This window comes from Ornithorhynchus anatinus, chromosome 12, assembly GCF_004115215.2.
Source record: "Ornithorhynchus anatinus isolate Pmale09 chromosome 12, mOrnAna1.pri.v4, whole genome shotgun sequence".
Lineage (NCBI taxonomy): Eukaryota > Metazoa > Chordata > Mammalia > Monotremata > Ornithorhynchidae > Ornithorhynchus > Ornithorhynchus anatinus.
In genome coordinates, this window is record NC_041739.1 from 24,254,393 (window position 1) to 24,273,915 (window position 19,523).

The 19,523-nt window shown below is 42.2% G+C and overlaps 1 protein-coding gene across 5 annotated transcripts in view; it reads left to right on the plus strand.

The window, feature by feature from the left end:
* The window catches only part of TTC29 (tetratricopeptide repeat domain 29), a 222,281-nt gene that overhangs the window by 146,660 nt on the left and 56,098 nt on the right, over positions 1 to 19,523 (plus strand). For 4 of the 5 annotated variants that reach the window (XR_003763178.2, XM_029076334.2, XM_029076333.2 and 1 more), the window contains 2 exons: positions 11,289 to 11,380; positions 17,754 to 17,877. Coding sequence is in view for 4 of the 5 variants with exons in the window: in XM_029076334.2 (XP_028932167.1) it covers positions 11,289 to 11,380; positions 17,754 to 17,877 (216 nt within the window). In the remaining variant the exon portion in view is untranslated. Of the gene's footprint in view, positions 1 to 11,288; positions 11,381 to 17,753; positions 17,878 to 18,891; positions 18,965 to 19,523 lie in introns of all 5 variants that reach the window. The other variant, XM_029076335.2, reaches the window with a different exon arrangement.

Here is a 19,523-nt window from a genome sequence, read left to right on the forward strand (position 1 = left end):
ACTGAAAAAAAAGAAGGATTTTCTTTTTAGAAATTCTTGATTTTTCATTTTTGGGTATGTGGAACAAAAATTTAATATTGTAAGACTCATTTCATCCATCATCTGACTTCAAAACTTTTTCATGATTAGTTTTAAGTTCCTGAGAGAAAAATTTCATCTCACACATTTATAAAGTTTTTGCTATTATTTAAGATTAATCAATAAATCAATCAGTGGTATTTACTGAGTGTGCAGAGACAAGTTCAGTTGACCCAAGTCTTTGTGTAGTTCTCAATATCACCTAACTTCTGAAAAAAATGTGATCATCCTAGTTTAGTTTTAGAGCTGTCTTTCTGCTCCTCTGGCTGATGTAAGTTTTGCATGTTCTTGTGTCTCTTCCAGGCTTAACACATAATAGGCATTTAATAAATGTCAAATTCTAATGAGAAGTAGTGAACTACCTGAAGTAGAAGTACATACCTTGAATGAGCAGTACAAATTGATAAGGAATATAGTTTCTGCAAAAAGGAAAATGTTTGACTAATTGCTTTATGTATCTCGTTCTAAGTTGCATTGCCTTTAGCATTTATTAACTGTAACTAATCTCGTAGAAAATAACCACCAAATTTATTGCAGATCCAATCCCTGTGTGTGTCTAGAAGTGTATGCGATCTCTCACGAGATATGGCACCACCATCTTTTCTCTACTTACATCAACTGTCTACCATTGCCTACTACTGGCTCTTGTAAAATTTCTGTGGAGGCTATTAACCAAGCTGGTCCTCAGCCTGTTACTGCAATGCTTGTCAGAAGTCATTAGCTACTGATTTCTTTGACTAATGTTGCAGGTGATTGTCTGAATCATGTTCAAGAACTGTAAATGAGGCAGAAGCATCCTTTCTGCTCACTGACTGTGAAATGGCTAACAGGGTTAGGTTGTCAGAAATCAGAATAGATGTTTTTCCAATAAAATTTGACAATGATTTTAAGCACAATGTGGCAAACAGAGCTTATTCTCTGGTTTTCTACTTATTCCAGAAGCATAACTCTCTATCTGTTTTCTCTTAAGCTAATGCACTGAATTTAGAGAAGAACAAAACTTTTCTTATGAAATGTTATGATTTGACATTGGATCTTATTTAATGAGTAAGATTTCACAGAATATGAGTGCCACTTTTTATTTTCCTTTTAAAGACTGTGGGTAGAATTTTTGATTGACACTGGAAGAGACTAAAAAGCAAATCCATGGCTAGGAGGGCCCCTTGAAACTTTTAGTTTTAAGAATAATAATTGTGGTATTTGTTAAGCACTTACTATGTGCCCAGTACTGCACTAAGGACTGGGGAAGATCAATCAATGGTATTTTTTGAGCACTTACTGTGTGCAGAGCACTGTACTAAGCACTTGGGAGAGTACAATACAACAGTGTTGGTAGACACTGATATAAATAAATTATGGATATGAACATATCAGATACAAAATAATCACATCAGACACAGTCCCTGTCCCACCTGGGGCTCACAGTCTAGGGTTGGGGAGAAGAGGTATTGAATCTCCATTTTTATGGCTGAGGAGACTGAGGTACTGAGAAGTTAAGTGACTTACCCAGTGTCACACTGCAAGCAAATAACAGAGCTGAGATTAGAACCCAGGTCTCCTGACTCTCAAGGTCATGCTCTTTCCTCAAGGCCACGCTGATCACTAAAGTCTAACGTGGTCTAAGGTGTGGCTGGAAAAGCCTATAGACAACTGACAGTCTATTCCACGTAGGGTAGGAGTAAATGTTGTCCTTGGCCACTTTCATGTGTAACTACTTGGGTTGTCTGTCACTTTTCAAATCAAAGTTCTTGGTATCAAAGTTTAGTGAAGCGCAGCTCAAGAAGCATAGCATATGCTGTCTACTGCTGCTGTCTTCCCCCATCCTTGATTCCACTCTCACATTCACCCACATATCCAATTCCTCAGCAAATCCTGCCGGTCTCACCTTCACAACATCGCCAACATCCACCCTTTCCTTTCCATACAAACCACTGCCAGGTTAGTATAATCACTCATCCTATCCCGACTGGATTACAGCATCAGCCTCCTTTCATCAGTTTCCCAACCTCCAGTCTCTCCCCACTTCAATCCATACTTCACTCTGCTGCCCAGACTATCTTTCTACAGAAACGCTCAGGACATGTCACCCAACTCCTCAAAAATCTCCAGTGGTTGCCCATCAACCTCCATATCAAAAACCTCTCACTATTGACTTCAAAGCTCTCCATCACCTGGCTCTTTCTTACCTCACCTCCCTTCATTCCTTCTACATACCAGACCGCTCATTCCACTCCTCTGGTGCTAACCCTCTCACTGTGCCTCGATCTCGCCTGTCCCACTGTCGATCCCTGACCCCTGTCCTACCTCTGGCCTGGAATGCCCTCCCTCCTCACGTCTGCCAAACAATCACTCTCCCCCATTTCAAAGCCCTACTGAAGGTTCACTTCCTCCAGAGGCCTTCCCTCCTTTTGCCCTTCCACCACCCCCCTCCCCGCAAAGCACTTATCTCTAATTCTATTTATTTGTATTGATACCTCTTTACTAGTTTTGATGTGTATATATCTATAATTCTATTTATATTGATGCCCGTTTCCTTGTTTTGATGTCTATCTCCCCCCTTCTAGACTGTAAGCCCAGTTTGGGCAGGGATTGTCTCTCTCTATTGCTGAATCTTACTTTCCAAGTGCTTAGTACAGTGCTCTGCTCATAGTAAGCGCTCAATATGACTGAATGAATATTGCTAGGACACAATGTTTGAGTCTGTGCTTCACTGCCTTTAAAGTGTCCATTTGAATTCACCACACATCATCTGTGGTATCCCACTAACACCTCTTCTTCTCCCATGTTCTACTCAGTAAAACTGTGATCCAGTAAATATTACCTCAATGCTGGTAAAATGGTTCCATCACTTCCAGTGAATTTTGCCTTACCATTTGATGTAAGCTCATTTCAAGATTGTAAGCTTGTCTCAAGGCTGTAAACTGGGTTTGTTTAGGGTATTTGTTAAGTGCCAGGCATTGTACTAAGTGCTGGGGTAGATACAAGGTAATCAGGTTAGACATAGTTCCTGCCCCACATAGGGCTCACAGTCTTAATCCCCATTTTACAGATGAGATAACTGAGGCACAGAGAAGTGAAGTGACTTGTCCAAGGTCATACGGCAGACAAGTGGAGGAGCAGGGATTCGAACCCATGTCCTTCTGACACCCAGGCCCGAACCCTATCCACTAGGCCATGCTGCTGCCTCTCACTGTGGGCAGGGAACGTATCTGTCAACTCTGTTGTATTATACTCTCCCAAGAATTTAGTACAGTGCTCTGCACGTAGAATGTGCTCAATAAATAACATTGTTGATGATGATGATGATGATGATGTTGAGAATGGCTTACATGAAGGATGAATTTTACAAAGCAGGATTATGTCTTCTAAGGGAAGTCTGATTTCACCGCTTAGAGAACATTTCCCATTCCTACAACCGTGTAGACTTTGATGTTTCATGCAACTGGATGTCTCATGTCACCACTTTGTCAGCCTTTCAGAGGATGTATGACCTTTTTGATTTTATTTTCTAATTTGTCTATCTTGTCATTGCAGTACCTTGATAGCATAATTCTGTGTGTCAACATTTAAGCTTTATGCTGTCAATGAAAATCTTTGGTGTGTGACTTTATTATATCTATTATATATGTGGAGCTTCAAGAAACATTTGATTTCAACAGCTGCCCTATTTAGCAGCTATTAAGCACATTTAATTATCCTATGAAGTTTACCAAGATCCTAAGTGCCCGGACTTCAAGTCCGACTCGAAGGTACATCACCCACCTAACCTAATCCCTGGAGTACATTTTGGGCTTTGTAGTCAAAATTAATCAGGGTTATGGAGTAGATCAAGCCTCTTATAACGTATTCTATGCCACTATGCAGCAGGATATTACAAGAGACTTGGATCATGGTGCTAAAATGTGCTTCCAGTCTACCTACTATAGCGTGCTCTCTCAATCGTTTAGTCGAGTACCGTTCACATGGTAAGGACTCAGTAAATGCCACTGACTGATTGATTGGAGAATCTCTTAAGTCAGTAGGCTATGGGCCTTATTTCAAGTACTTGAAACAGTCAATAAAGATGTGATGCATGTGGAAAATGTGCTTTGGAAGCATTCAGACATTCAGAAGCGGCATGATCTAGAGGATAGAGCTTGGCCCTGGGAGTAAAAAAACCTGGGTTCTAATCCCGACTCATCCACTTGTCTGTGCTGTGACCTTAAGCAACTCACTTAACTTCTCTGTACCTCAGTTACCTCGTCTATAAAATGGGGATTAAGACTGTGAGCCCCGTATGGGATAGGTAAACCTCCCCCCCTCCATTTCCTGCCCTCGTGACCCTCTTCCCATCTGAAACCATTTACAACAATTCGGAAAGTTCTCAGTCAGGAATCTTCTCTGAGGACTTAAATGGACCAGAAAACACAGCTTGGGTCACCGCAGTGCCTCTCTATACCCTTTGTCAATAGTAGCATGGGTTGGCTGATACCACTAAATTCGGAGTGAGTGAGATTGAACAAAGTGACTAAAACCCCATTTTGAGGACACTGGTATGTGTGCATACTTGTCTCCTAATCCCCATAGCCTTTGTAGGTATATCAATCATCATTACTATTTATTGAGCACCTAATCTCTGTACAACACTAAACTAAGCATTTAGCAGACTACACTAGAGGTAGTAGATAAGATAATCTGCCCTCTAGGAATTTACAGTCTGATGAAAGAGACAAACATTAAAATAATAAAATAATTTCTAGATTGGAAGATGTAAAATGGATATTTAGGTAAGTGCTTAAGTAATGGAGTATGCATTAAGTGCTACCGGTGGTTGCAAGTATGTGGTGCTGGGTTGAAGTTGTGGGGATGAAATTGAGGAAGTGGAGAAATTAATCAGGAAAGGCTTCCTGGAGGTGATGTGATTTCAGAAGTGATGTGATAATGGGCAGATCAGTGATCTGGCAAATATGAAGTGGGGTCTTCCCACTCTCGACGATCAGGTCTCCGCTCTCAACTCCACCCTCACTACTCATCTCGACTCTCTCGCCCCCCTTTCCCTCCGCCGCTCTCGCGCCACTAACCCACAGCCCTGGATCACCTCCTCCGTCCGCCTCCTACGCTCCTATGCTCGAGCTGCTGAGCGCCGCTGGCGAAAGTCCAAGCACCAAGCCGACCTCACACAATTCAAATTTATCCTTTCCTGCCTTAACTCTGCCCTCTCCTCCGCCAGGCAAAGCTTCTTCTCCTCCCTCATCGACACCCATGCCCGTCACCCCCGCCGATTGTTCCGGACCTTTAACTCTCTCCTTAGGCCCCCTGTTCCTCCCCCTCCCCCATCTCTCACCCCTAATGATCTGGCCACCTATTTCCTCACGAAAATCAACACGATCAGGTCTGAGCTCCCCAAAGTCACCCCTCCGCCTCTCCCCTCCCCCCCAACAACCCCCTCCCCTACTTTCCCATCCTTCCCTGCAGTATCCTCAGAGGAGATCTCCTCCCTCCTCGCAAGTGCCACCCCCTCCACCTGCGCCTCGGACCCCATTCCCTCTCACCTTCTTAAAACCATCGCCCCTGCCCTCCTCCCTTCCTTAACTTCTATTTTTAACCACTCAATCTCCAAGGGCTCCTTCCCCTCTGCCTTCAAACACGCCCACGTCTCCCCCATCCTAAAAAAACCCGCTCTTGACCCCACTTCCCCCTCCAGTTATCGTCCTATCTCCCTACTACCCTTCCTTTCCAAAATCTTAGAACGAGTCGTCTACAATCGATGCCTAGAATTCCTTAACTCCCATTCTCTCCTAGACCCCCTCCAATCTGGCTTCCGTCCCCTCCACTCTACCGAGACTGCTCTCTCTAAGGTCACCCATGACCTCCTTCTTGCCAAATCCAATGGCTCCTACTCCATTCTGATCCTCCTTGACCTCTCTGCTGCCTTTGACACTGTCGACCATCCCCTCCTCCTCCGTACCTTATCTCACCTTGGCTTCACGGACTCTGTCCTCTCCTGGTTCTCCTCTTACCTCTCTGGCCGATCATTCTCGGTCTCCTACGCTGGAGCCTCCTCCCCCTCCCATCCTTTAACTGTTGGAGTTCCTCAAGGGTCAGTTCTTGGCCCTCTTCTGTTCTCCATTTACACTCACTCCCTCGGTGAACTCATTCGCTCTCACGGCTTTGACTACCATCTCTATGCAGATGACACGCAGATCTACATCTCCGCCCCTGTCCTCTCCCCCTCCCTTCAGGCTCGCATCTCCTCCTGCCTCCGGGACGTCTCCACCTGGATGTCTGCCCGCCACCTAAAACTCAACATGAGCAAGACTGAGCTCCTCATCTTCCCTCCCAAGCCCGGTCCGCTCCCAGACTTCTCCATCACCGTGGATGGCACGACCATCCTTCCCGTCCCGCAGGCCCGCAATCTCGGTGTCATCCTTGACTCGTCCCTCTCGTTCACCCCACACATCCTATCCGTTACCAAGACCTGCCGGTTTCACCTCTACAATATCGCCAAGATCCGCCCTTTCCTCTCCACCCAAACGGCTACCTTACTATTACGGGCTCTCGTTATATCCCGGCTAGACTACTGTGTCAGCCTTCTCTCTGACCTCCCTTCCTCCTCTCTCGCCCCGCTCCGGTCTATTCTTCACTCCGCTGCCCGGCTCATCTTCCTGCAGAAACGATCTGGGCATGTCACTCCCCTTCTTAAACAACTCCAGTGGTTGCCTATCGACCTCCGCTCCAAACAAAAACTCCTCACTCTAGGCTTCAAGGCTCTCCATCACCTCGCCCCTTCCTACCTCTCCTCCCTTCTCTCTTTCTACCGCCCACCCCGCACGCTCCGCTCCTCTGCCGCCCACCTCCTCGCCGTCCCTCGGTCTCGCCTATCCCGCCGTCGACCCCTGGGTCACGTCCTCCCGCGGTCCTGGAACGCCCTCCCTCCTCACCTCCGCCAAACTGATTCTCTTTCCCTCTTCAAAACCTTACTTAAAAATCACCTCCTCCAAGAGGCGTTCCCAGACTGAGCTCCTCTTCCCCCTCTACTCCCTCTGCCATCCCCCCTTTACCTCTCCGCAGCTAAAGCCTCATTTTCCCCTTTTCCCTCTGCTCCTCCACCTCTCCCTTCCCATCCCCACAGCACTGTACCCGTCCGCTCAACTGTATATATTTTCGTTACCCTATTTATTTTGTTAATGAATTGTACATCGCCTTGATTCTATTTAGTTGCCATTGTTTTTACGAGATGTTCTTCCCCTTGACGCTGTTTAGTGCCATTGTTCTTGTCTGTCCGTCTCCCCCGATTAGACTGTAAGCCCGTCAAACGGCAGGGACTGTCTCTATCTGTTGCCGACTTGTTCATCCCAAGCGCTTAGTACAGTGCTCTGCACATAGTAAGCGCTCAATAAATACTATTGAATGAATGAATGAATGAACATGAGCAGGAGGTCAGTGGTCAGGGAGATGAGAGTGAGGCACAAAGCATTGGTTAAACTTAGGGGAACCCAAGAGTACAAAACCAAGCTGCCTGATGAATTTGGGGATCAACTCCCTCCTGATGAGTGATTGCAATGGTGTAAGGTTAAGCCTGTGGAAGGCCAGGTTGAGGCGGGCAGGGAGGTGCCCTGTCAGAGGGAGTTAATAATAATGTTGGTATTTGTTAAGCGCTTACTATGTGCCGAGCACTGTTCTAAGTGCTGGGGCAGACACAGGGGAATCAGGTTGTCCCACGAGGGGCTCACAGTCTTAATCCCCATTTTACAGATGAGGTAACTGAGGCACCGAGAAGTTAAGTGACTTGCCCAAAGTCACAGAGCTGACAAGTGGCCGATTCGGGATTCGAACCCATGACCTCTGACTCCAGACCCCGTGCTCTTTCCACTGAACCACGCTGCCACTAATAACAATGTTGGTATTTGTTAAGCGCTTACTACGTGCAGAGCACTGTTCTAAGCGCTGGGGTAGACACAGGGGAATCAGGTTGTCCCCACGTGGGGCTCACAGTCTTAATCCCCATTTTACAGATGAGGTAACTGAGGCACAGAGAAGTTAAGTGACTTGCCCACAGTCACACAGCTGATAAGTGGCAGAGCAAAGATTCGAACCCATGACCTCTAACTCCCAAGCCTGTGCTCTTTCCACTGAGCCACGCTGGAGTTGTGTATGATCAGCTTGGAATTTGTGCCGATCCAGTGCCGTCCCTGTGGATTAACGTGAGCCCACTCTAGGCCTCAGTGTTTGAAAAGAGGGTAGACTCCTGAGGTTGACTTTGTGTTTTGTTTTCCTGATGTGGACAGTTCTGACAGGAGGAGAAAGTAATTTCAGGGTTAGGAATGGCAGCTGTGGGGTTGAGGTGAATAGCATTGCTTAAAGGGTACAGATCCAAGTGCATAGACAACACAGAAGAGAGAGAGATAACATTTGTTCTGCAATGAAATTTCAGTTTTAAACTGATCAGCTATGTGACTTTGGGCAAGTCACTTGACTTCTCTGTGCCTCAGTTACCTCATCTGTAAAATGGGGATTAAGAGTGTGAGCCCCACGTGGGACAACCCGATTACCTTGTTTCTACCCGAGCGATTAGAACAGTGCTTGGCATATAGTAAGTGCTTAACAAATACCATCATCATTATTATAATTGCTGCAGATTCAAAATCTGGGAAGTTTTATTATTTTGAATTCTTCCAGTGAATAAAGTAATTCCGGAGAGTAAGTTAGGCACTCTTAGAAAAAGTTTTCAATTTTGAAGCTCCCTAAAGTACCATTTGTAAATTAAAGGATTAAATCTGTTTAGAGTGGCCTGAAAAGGATGCAGAATAAGAGTTGATTCATAAGGAATCCAGTTTGGGTCACATTAAGATCTTTTAAAAATAAAGGATCAGGATTTTGAGTTTTGCACAGATGTGGCAGTGTGTGGGTCAAAAGATTAGAGTTCCATTAATATCCCTATTTGTTTCTTCCCTACGCTAATCCTGCACAGGGATAACAAATCCTTTGTCTCAACCCTCTCCATTGCGACTGCATCAGCAGTAAGGAGAGGGAAGTGAAGAAATGGAGAGCGGTGACTGACTGTATCAGAGGCACGGGAAGTCCTGGATAAGCAAGTGGGAAATGTTGCAAACCTGGGGGAATCATCCCAGGTGTTTGGGAAATCAGAGTGTCAACTTTCATTAGTGAGGACCAAGCAAGAAAGTCCAGTGGGGTTGAGTGATGGCAAAGGGGAAGTCTGATAAGGTGAGCCTAGGAGCAGCTGAACCAAATGGTTTCAAAGATGTCAGGTAAGATGGAGAACTTAGGAAAGTGAGGGAAATATGGACCAAGGAAGAGAGAGGGTGGACAGTTGGATGAGTTAGGGAAACTGGGGTAAGCCTGAAAGACATGCTCTGCACCAAGTAAGCGCTCAGTAAATGCCATTGGTTGATTGACAGGAGATGAGCAGGACATGGAGACTATTCGATTGGCTGGAAGCAATATGGATCAAAGATGGGGATGGAAGGACTTTAAGGTCCTCTCTCCTTCTAGCCTATAAGCTCCTTTTGGGCAGGGAATGTGTCTACAAACTCTGTTATATTGTACTTTCCCTCTAGACTGTGAGCTCGTTCATTCATTCAATACTATTTATTGAGTGCTTACTATGTGCAGAGCACTGTACTAAGCGCTTGGAATGTTCAATTCGGCAACAGATAGAGACAATCCCTGCCCAATGACGGGCTCACAATCTAAACGTTGTGGGCAGGAAACATGTCTGCTGTTGTACTCTCCCAAGTGCTCAGTTCAGTGCTTTGCCCACAGTAAGCGCTCAGTAAATGCAATTGAATAAATAAATGAATGAATAATAATTGTAGTATTTAAGTGCTTACTATGTGCTAAGCACTGTATTAAGCATTTGGGTAGTTACATGATGATCAAGTCTCACATGAGGCTTACAGTCTAAGTAGGAGGGAGAATGGGTATTGAATCCCCATTGTGCAGATGAGGAACTGAGGTACAGAGAAGTTGTGATTTGCCCAAAGTCACACAGCAGACAGGTGGCGGAGCTGGGATTAAAACCCAGGTCCTCTGACTCCCTGTCCCGTGCTCTTTCCCAGGTGCTCAGTACAGTGCTTTGCACATGGTAAGCTCTCAATAAATATGATTGATTTTTGGAACAACAGGGAGACAGGCAGGAACAAAGAGGCTATATTTATAAAAAAGCGTTCTTTTGGTTTTTGAAATCCAAAAGGTGTCAAAAATTCTGGGAGTGTATAATATACCACTCATTCTATTTTACAGAAGCTATTTACTGCATAATCAGATTTTGACAGATGAGTGGAAGAGAAACTATCTGTACTGTTGATAACTTTATAACATACTCTAGTCAGAGAGTGGGCTAAAGGGTACATACACATCCTCCCTCACACCTCGCCTCCCTCCTAAACCAAGCCAAATGACTTTCACTAATCCTTTCTTAGAAATGTGCAAAAAGGATTTCCATAGATGGTCTTTGGAGAATTCTTGTGTTCTCATGTGTGTAATAGGTTGGGTCAAGGAACAAAGCAGGAGAGTAAAGAATAGGATTTCATTTTATGTGTTTTTCTCTTCTTGCCCTTTGGAAAGAAAAGATGAGAAGATAAATTGTACAATACTGATCATGTTGGTGCTAATTAAATTAAGATCATATGTTTAATTTTGGCATGGGTAATCCTTTGATTTCTAAAGAGGTCATTGTAAATGGAACATATTTGTAACAAAGATTTTTAGTGTGTATTAAGATATAATTAACAAATCACGGGTTGAACAAATAATGACGTACCCAGGAAATCAAATAAGCATATACCTTGAAGTTATGCTTTTGAAAAACTATTTACTAAAAGAAAATTATGTTCTAAATTTTCTAAATTAGAGTAACATTGTATTGTTTCCTTAGATATTCATCCATTTTGTAAAATCATACTTTAAAATGAGTAAGTTTTGTAGTGTTGTTTAAATCATATTTTAACTGCAAGTTTGGTAATGGTAAAAGCAGAAGTGTTTTTTAATTGAAATAAACTATCAATACCCCTGTAAGAAAAGTATTATAATAAAAATATATTTAATATGTACCCAAACAAACCCATCCGGGTGTAAACTGTGAAAATATGCCTGAGATCTAGATATAATGTGCAAAATATCAATTGAAAATTATTTTTATCAGGTTTGGCATCAAAAACCACAATGTCTGATATTATTATGTATTTAATATGTGTTTTTCTGCCTGACAGATTCTGAACACCTACATAGAAATCTCTACAGCATTAGGCGACAATGTTGGCCTAGGGAAAGGATATGAAGCTATAGCCAAGGTCCTAGAAAGGTAGGTTAGCACATCTTGTCTTGCTGTCACTGAAAATCCATTCAACTGTGAAAGACTTAAATTGTTAAGAGGCCTGTCGCTTCCCATTACTGACTGCTTAAATTTTAAGCAGGGACCTTCTCAAGTGACCCTTTCATCAAAAATTATTTTAAACTAGCACCTTTTTAAGTACAGTATCAAAACTCTTCTTTAGCTGTAAATTATATTCCACTTCTCTTTTGTTTCTTAAATTTAATCATGACCTTGGCTGTAACATCCAGTTATATTTTAGAGTCCGAAAAGCAGAGTGAAAAAAATATATACTACACTTCAATAGATGTGCCTTACTGTAACCTTTCTAGAACTCTTGGGTAAAAGAAATTTGCATCTGTTGTTCTGTCTCGCTTTGATGAAGTCATTTATTTGTGTTTGGAGCACAAGCAAATAAATAGTCTTTAAACCATAAAATTTTATGGCTCTAAATTATAATTTTACTTTTTAATATAAAATTGATGTCCAAAATATCTGTAATTATCATGGAATATGAAAGCAAACTATAAAATCATATTTCTTTGGCTCATCCTGTTGTGATTCGGAAGTACTCAGTTTAGTTGATTTCTTTGGTATCATCATGGTTTGAGTCTGTATGGAGTAGCTTCTTGAAGATATTATGGTATTCTATCATTCAGTTCACCTATATTATGAAAATACTAAATTGCCACACCCTTTTAGGTTGTGGGGCTCTACAAAACCTAAGTCCCATGTAATTTTCCAGAGCTAACTTTATATGTCCTTCAAAATCCCTGACAATTGAGCTCAAAATACACAGTTTTAAACAGAAAATCATTTAAACCTGACTTTCAATTTAGTGTTCCATAACCATTCGGCGTGGGTAAAGGTTAACAGAATCATCAATGAGGACATTAAGTTTGATCAGTCAATGATATTTATTGGGTGCTTAGTGAGTGCAGAGCACTGTACTATGCTCTTGGAAAAGAACAATACAATAGAGTTGGTAGAAATGGTCCCTGTCCACAAGGCTCTTCCATTACATGAGGAAAGACAGACATTAAAATAAATTATATATGAGAGAAATAGAGTGTAAGGATATGAACATAAGTTTAGACTGTGAGCCCGTTATTGGGCAGGGATTGTCTCTATCTGTTGCCGAATTATACATTCCAAGCGCTTAGTACATAGTGCTCTGCACATAGTAAGCGCTCAATAAATACTATTGAATGAAATGCTGTGGTGAGTATCTTAAGGGATACAGGGCCCAAGTGCCAAGGCTATCATTAATGTTGAGCGCATTCATTTTGGCTTTTTAAATTTCAATTAAAAAATTGACATTTACAATATTATTTAATGACATAATAACAAACCGCACAGTAACAGAGTTTGAATTCAATAAAAAGGGCCTTTCGAGAGCTCTTTTAAGAAGTACTTTCTGGCTACTGTAGAAATGGCAGCAGGTCCATGGTATAGCATGGCTCAGTGGAAAGAGCACGGGCTTGAGAGTCAGAGGTCATGGGTTCAAATCCCAGCTCTGCCACTTCTCAGCTTTGTGACTTTGGGCAAGTCACTTATCTTCTCTGTGCCTCAGTTACCTCATCTGTAAAATGGAGATGAAGACTGTGAGCCTCATGTGGGACAACCTGATTCCCCTGTATCTACCCCAGCGCTTAGAACGGTGCTCTGCACATAGTAAGCACTTAACAAATACCAACATTATTATTATTACAATTCTAGTGAGTTTCTCCTAGTAATATGCAGCAATTAGGGCTGATGCCTGGAGAACTAGCAGTCCTGCTCTCTGCCTCTCCTGGTCATCAGATTGGCTGGGCTCTGGGAACTGTCTTGAAGCCCGTTGGGCTGGGAGAGATATGGGGACCCGGGAATGGAGGAAGGAAAGCCATGGGATGCTTGTTAATAATAATGTTGGTATTTGTTAAGCGCTTACTATGTGCCGAGCACTGTTCTAAGCGCTGGGGTAGACACAGGGGAATCAGGTGGTCCCACGTGGGGCTCACAGTCTTCATCCCCATTTTACAGATGAGGTAACTGAGGCACCGAGAAGTGAAGTGACTTGCCCAAAGTCACCCAGCTGACAAGTGGCTGAGCTGGGATTCGAACCCATGACCTCTGACTCCAAAGCCCGTGCTCTTTCCACTGAGCCACGCCGTTTCTCAGCCGCTTGTTGTCAGTGTGCCTCCATCAAGACATCTTTAGCAGACTTGAAGGGAGAACTGGGGCATGTTTCTGCGAATTGTTCTGGCATTTATACAGTCCACCCACTATGGGTATCCGTTAGGCTTGAGGAGTCAGGACTAACCCGTCTGACTCCATGGCTAATGTAGAACTCTCTGCTGAAAAGGGCATGTAGGACCAAAAGATTGATGAAGATCCAATATAATAATAATAATATTAATAATGGTGTATGTTAAGCACTTACTATGTGCCAAGCACTGTTCTAAATTTTACCAAATCCACCGACTGAATTTCTTTGCAATAGGAATTCCAAAATGAACAGAACTACTCCACTGTCAGCTAGTTTTGCAAAGTGAAGTGGAGAAATGAGCAGAAACTTATCTGTATACAAAACAATCATGGAAACTTCCTGTTAAAGTCATTATTTTTCAGAATTATCCAAATATTTGTGTCAGTGTGGCCTAGTGAATAGAACACAGGCTTGGGAGTAATAATAATGTTGGTATTTGTTAAGCACTTACTAGGTGCCGAGCACTGTTCTAAGCGCTGGGGGAGATACAGGGTAATCAGGTTGTCCCAGGTGGGGCTCACACACTTTTAATCCCCATTTTACAGATGAGGGAACTGAGGTACAGAGAAGTTAAGTGACTTGCCCACAGTCACACAGCTGACAAGTGGCAGAGCCGGGAGTCGAACTCAGGATCTCTGACTCCGAAGCCCAAGCTCTTTCCACTGAGCCACGCTGCTTCTGGAAGATGTGGGTTCTCATCCCGGCTCCATCTCTTGGCTGCTGTGCTGACAAGCCACTTAACTTCTCCATGCCTCAGTTGCCTTATCTCTAAAATGGGGATTCAGTGCCCATTCCTCCTCCTACCCAGACTGTGAGCCTCATATGGGATAGGGACTGTGTCCAACCTGATGAATAGGAATCCTCCCCAGTATTTAGAACAGTACTTGACACACAATAAGCGCTTAATAAATATCATGATGATTAGTAGTAGAATTACCTCCCCCTTCACATTGTCAGTATAAATACAGGCAGGAAGCTTTATGAGAGGATTTTGAAAAACCACAGCTGTAAGGGATTGTCAAGATGTACTGGTCACAACTAATCCACCTCTGTGTTTTGTCCAGTCTAGTTATAAATTTTCCCATTGCCCAAGCATGTCACATATAATACATATGTAGTTTTATACATAGACGTCTTCTACAGTAGAGCTCATTTGATTAGTTAATGTGAAGTTTCAGCTGTGAAACCTACCTTTCAGCTGTGAAACCTATCTTTCTGTAGAGGCTAAATTAATTAATTTCTTTTTGCTTGAGAGAAATGACATGCCCTAGTAGTTTTCACTCCTTCTTTTGAGAGGGACAAGAGAATTTTGAAATGAAATTTCCTAAAAATGACCAAAATACATCAAAATATTTCCATTCAGGAAATTAAGAAAGGTTTTTTACATTTTCTCCTGTCACTGATTCCATTTGCCTTATTACTTTCATCTTTAGCCTACAAACTTGGTGGCACAATCAACAAACCCCTTAGCGACTGTTTCATCTCTGCTCTATTTGATTTCTTCTTTCTGAGTAAATGATTAAGTTTTCATGCATTGGTTCAACCAAAATCTATGTTCACTCAACCACATCCTTTATTGATTACTTCTACTGCAAACAGTAGGCCAAGTGTGATATACATAATTGGACAGTTGTCAGGGGATATGGGTGTTAACAGTCCTGTTTTCCCTGTTGGAAACTGGAATCACCTTGATACACAAATATTCTGAACTGCTTCATTCTCATCCTTTGGACCGAAGAGTCCTTTTCCTCAGAATATATGTTTTTAACTCTCTAAGGCCTGGTTGAATGAATTTAATGATTATACCATATTATATGCTGCTCAAGTTGCACCTGTGCACTGCATATAGAAATCTGGAATTAATATTTGCTTAACATTTTAACCTTGCCCTTCACCTTATATAAATAACCTTCAACTTTTTTGTGTGCGAATGCTTGTTTTTTTTCCTTTCGAATGGCAAATTGATTTCTAAATTTATTGCAAAATTTTAAGTTTGGAAACAGGGACTGGCAGAATGTGTTTATTATATGCCAGATGACATGTGAAAAACTTTGCTAGATATAGAACTATGCATTTATGTTTATTAAGCATACTATTAAGCATTAATCTCTTATGTCTATTGCATCTTTTACCCCTATCAAGTCCCAGATAATTTCTGGGTATTAGAAGGCCTATGAAGTCTTGTGAGGATTTAACTTAAAAATATTTCCCTTTGTACTATTTCTAAATTTGCCCTTCATTATTATTCCTCAGTGGTATTTATTGAGTACTTACAATGTGTGTGTTCTTAATATTCTCCTTACCTGGGTCTTCGCCAGCACATCCTCCAAATAATTTAGATCTAAAAATACACGTTTGACCCAACTGTCTAGGTTTTTCATGTCACAAAAAGTTCTGCTGAAAATAGCCAGATTATTGAGAGTAAAATGTCCTTTTTTCAACCTACCTAGATATATGCTCATTTTGTCCCATGTCTTCAACAGCTGAAAAATGACTTCTTCCGGCTATTAAGTTATAGTTAGAACATTGAGTTCTGGCTGGTATTGTACATAATAAATGAAATTCTAATGAAATTCAAAGCAGCAACTCAACCTAAGATTTTCATCTATTGAAGATACAGAGAAAGGCAGTGCGAGATATTTTTTCAGTCTAAAATATCCAGACAGTTGAAACCAAACTGTATTTTGAGGTCTACATTCACTTGTAGGTGTCAGGCCAGGCAGACAGCCTATTACCTATTGAAGGATTTCAAAACTGTGATTGTCTATAAGTTCCGTTTTTTCTTTACCAAATGCATTGCCAGCCTCTCTTTTCTTCTCACAAAAATCTTGCAGGAAGTCTTAAGTTCATTTGCATACCAAACAGTCTATTTGGGGAAGCAAATGAGCTTAGAAGAGACTCTGAAGTAATTGCATTTAAAGAGTCCATCACACTTAGGCTATGAAGCGTTTTTCTGGTGTGTTTTTTTCCTTAGATACTCCTTTCTTTTATAACAAACATATTTACCTTTCTTGACGTCAAGTCCTTTGGACAGTTGCAGTGCCCAATTAGAATTCAGGCCCTCGAGATTTATTTTTTTTAATTGCTGGTCCATTTTAAGAGGGGAACAGGGACTGTAGGTAAGTTGGTGGTGGTAATTCCTGTCTAGAGCTGCAATAATGTTCTCAAGTCTTGTTCTGCTTTATTATGCTACATTGCTTTCCTATGCTGCTACTTTGGGGTTCATTTTCTGTTACTCCAGGAAAAGCAAAAGTAGACAAGTCAGAGAAATGAGAGATAGAGACCTGGGACTATGGCAAGGGTCTACAAGAGCTATCAGGGTAAACTGTAGAATCAGCTTCATCCTGTAGATTGGCAGGGTGGGAGGCAGTTCCTGAGGTCCAGTAGAGGCTGGCAGAGTAAACAAAATTTCGTGATGGACCGCTCTGGGTGGAGCCTTTGTTGAAAGGTGCCCTAAATAAAGTTTTAGCGAGGGAACCTGAGGATTAATGGTGAAAAGTAACATATGTTAGTTATTTGGACCTATTCAAATATATAGAGATATAGCCATACCCATGCTCATAAATGTCAAGCAAATACCAAGCACTCACAAATACCAAGAAAAAAAACATACTTTACAATGTTAAGCTCGTTGTGGGCAGGGAATGTGTCTGTTTATTGTAGTATTGCACTCTCCCGAGCACCGAATACAGTATAGAGCTCTGCACGTAGTAAGTGCTCAATAAATATGTTTGAATGAATATCTGCACCTCTCTGATTTGACTTCAGTAAATGACACTTCACACAGTGTGACACAAGAATCGGCACTTTGCTATGCTCTCTTTGGCCATAAGTGAATTTTGAGCATAAATTTCTTGCATGCATTTAGCAATGTGATGAAGATGGAGTTTCCCTCAAAATTGAAGAGTGAGCCTCGATTCTGAGACTTCAGGACCCAGAATCTGCATAGAGGCAGGGATTATAACGATAGTGACCTGCCGCACATCTGCTTATCTACTCACTTGTTGCAGCCACTGTTTCAGGAAGATCTACTTTGCAAACTACTGTCGCCCTGAACAATTCCTTCAGTTTTTGCATGTGAATACTTGAATCACCCTCTGATTTATTTATTTCCAGCCAAGGAAAGTTGACTGAAGCACTCGTTTACTTGGAAAAATATGTGAAAATTGCAGAAAGCAGTAATGAGTGCCAGAGTATAGTGGAAGGATGTACAATGCTTGGAGAGATTTACAGTGCACAAGTGAGTGATCTGGATATTTATACTGCACTATAGGCTTATGCTGAAATTTCTCGGCAGAAGTAAAAGTTTGCTTTCTTCATCTTTTCCACCTTCCAATAATGAGGAATGCATAGAAAACTAGAACTTGTCTTACTACCTTGTTCCTGTCCCACTCAAAAGTTTTGTTTCAAGATGCAACAAATTCATAATGAAAAAAAATTAGTGTGCTGATTTTGACACGCCTCAAATATGAGCCGGGCTATATATCGTATTTAAAACAGTCGGATTGGAAATTCAGAAATTTGCTCTTGGGCTTTCTAAGTTCCTTGTAGCACTTACTCGTTGTAATGTGGTATGATTTATGGCATTGTAGACACCTGGCTGTAGGATAGAGAAGCAGCGTGGCTCAGTGGAAAGAGCCCGGGCTTGGGAGTCAGAGGTCATGGGTTCGAATCCCAGCTCTGCCACTTGTCAGCTCTGTGACTGTGGGCAAGTCACTTAACTTCTCTGTGCCTCAGTTACCTCATCTGTAAAATGGGGATTAAGACTGTGAGCCTCACGTGGGACAACTTGATTACCCTGTATCTACCTCAGCGCTTAGAACAATGCTCTGCACATAGTAAGCGCTTCACAAATACCAACATTATTATTATTAGGTGTATAATGCTGAGAGGTGCATAATTCCTGTCAATCACATTCTGTTTCTTTACAACCATAAGATTATTCCTCCTTGAAGAGTGAGTGGAGGGCATTACTTTCTTTTCCATAATCTTAAGGGAAGTGCAGCAAGAGTATGTCTTTTGAAACATAATATAACAATATACACGATGAATTTCAGCCTGGGGTCAGTCTTTAGTTTTACCTCAAGGCTTATATCTACTGCTTTTCATTTGAACTGTAGAGAAATGTACCTGTATATTGGGCCTGTGAGATCACAGCATTTTGCGATGAGTTTGGAGGTTTTGTCAGATCTTGATCTCTCCTATTAGTAGGATCCATACGTTCTGTTCTCTTCATTCCTCTACTACTAAATAGTTGAACCCTGTTGAACTACCATGGAAATCAGAAGATTTGGTTCTAGTCCCGATTCTGCCTTCAGCTGGTTAAGGTGAGAAAGATGACATGGGCTGTGCAATGTGTAGCCCCTCCATCTGCCTACTTGCTCATTGCACTCAACCTCCCTGTGGTAACGTGCCTGGGATGAACAAGAAAGTGTGGGACACCGCACAAGTCACCGTCATTATATTCAACTCCTCCTCTCAGGTTATCGGTCTTGAAGTCCCAGAACGGAGGTTTTATCCATCATCCCTCAGTTTTTAGAGAAGCAGCCTGGCTCAGTGGAAAGAGCACGGGCTTAAAAGTCGGGGTCATGGGTTCTAATGCCGGCTCCACCACCTGTCAGCTGTGTGACTTTGGGCAAGTCACTTAACTTCTCGGTGCCTCAGTTACCTCATTTTTAAAATGGGGATTAAGACTGTGAGCCTCATGTGGGACAACCTGATTACCCTGTATCTACCCCAGCACTTAGAACAGTGCTCGGCACATAGTAAGTGCTTAACAAATACCAACATTGTTATTATCATTATTATTATGGCTTCCGCCAAATTTCTGCCTGAGCATAGGAAGAAACCACCACCCAGATTTGCAGAAATCAGCTAGGAGTAGCA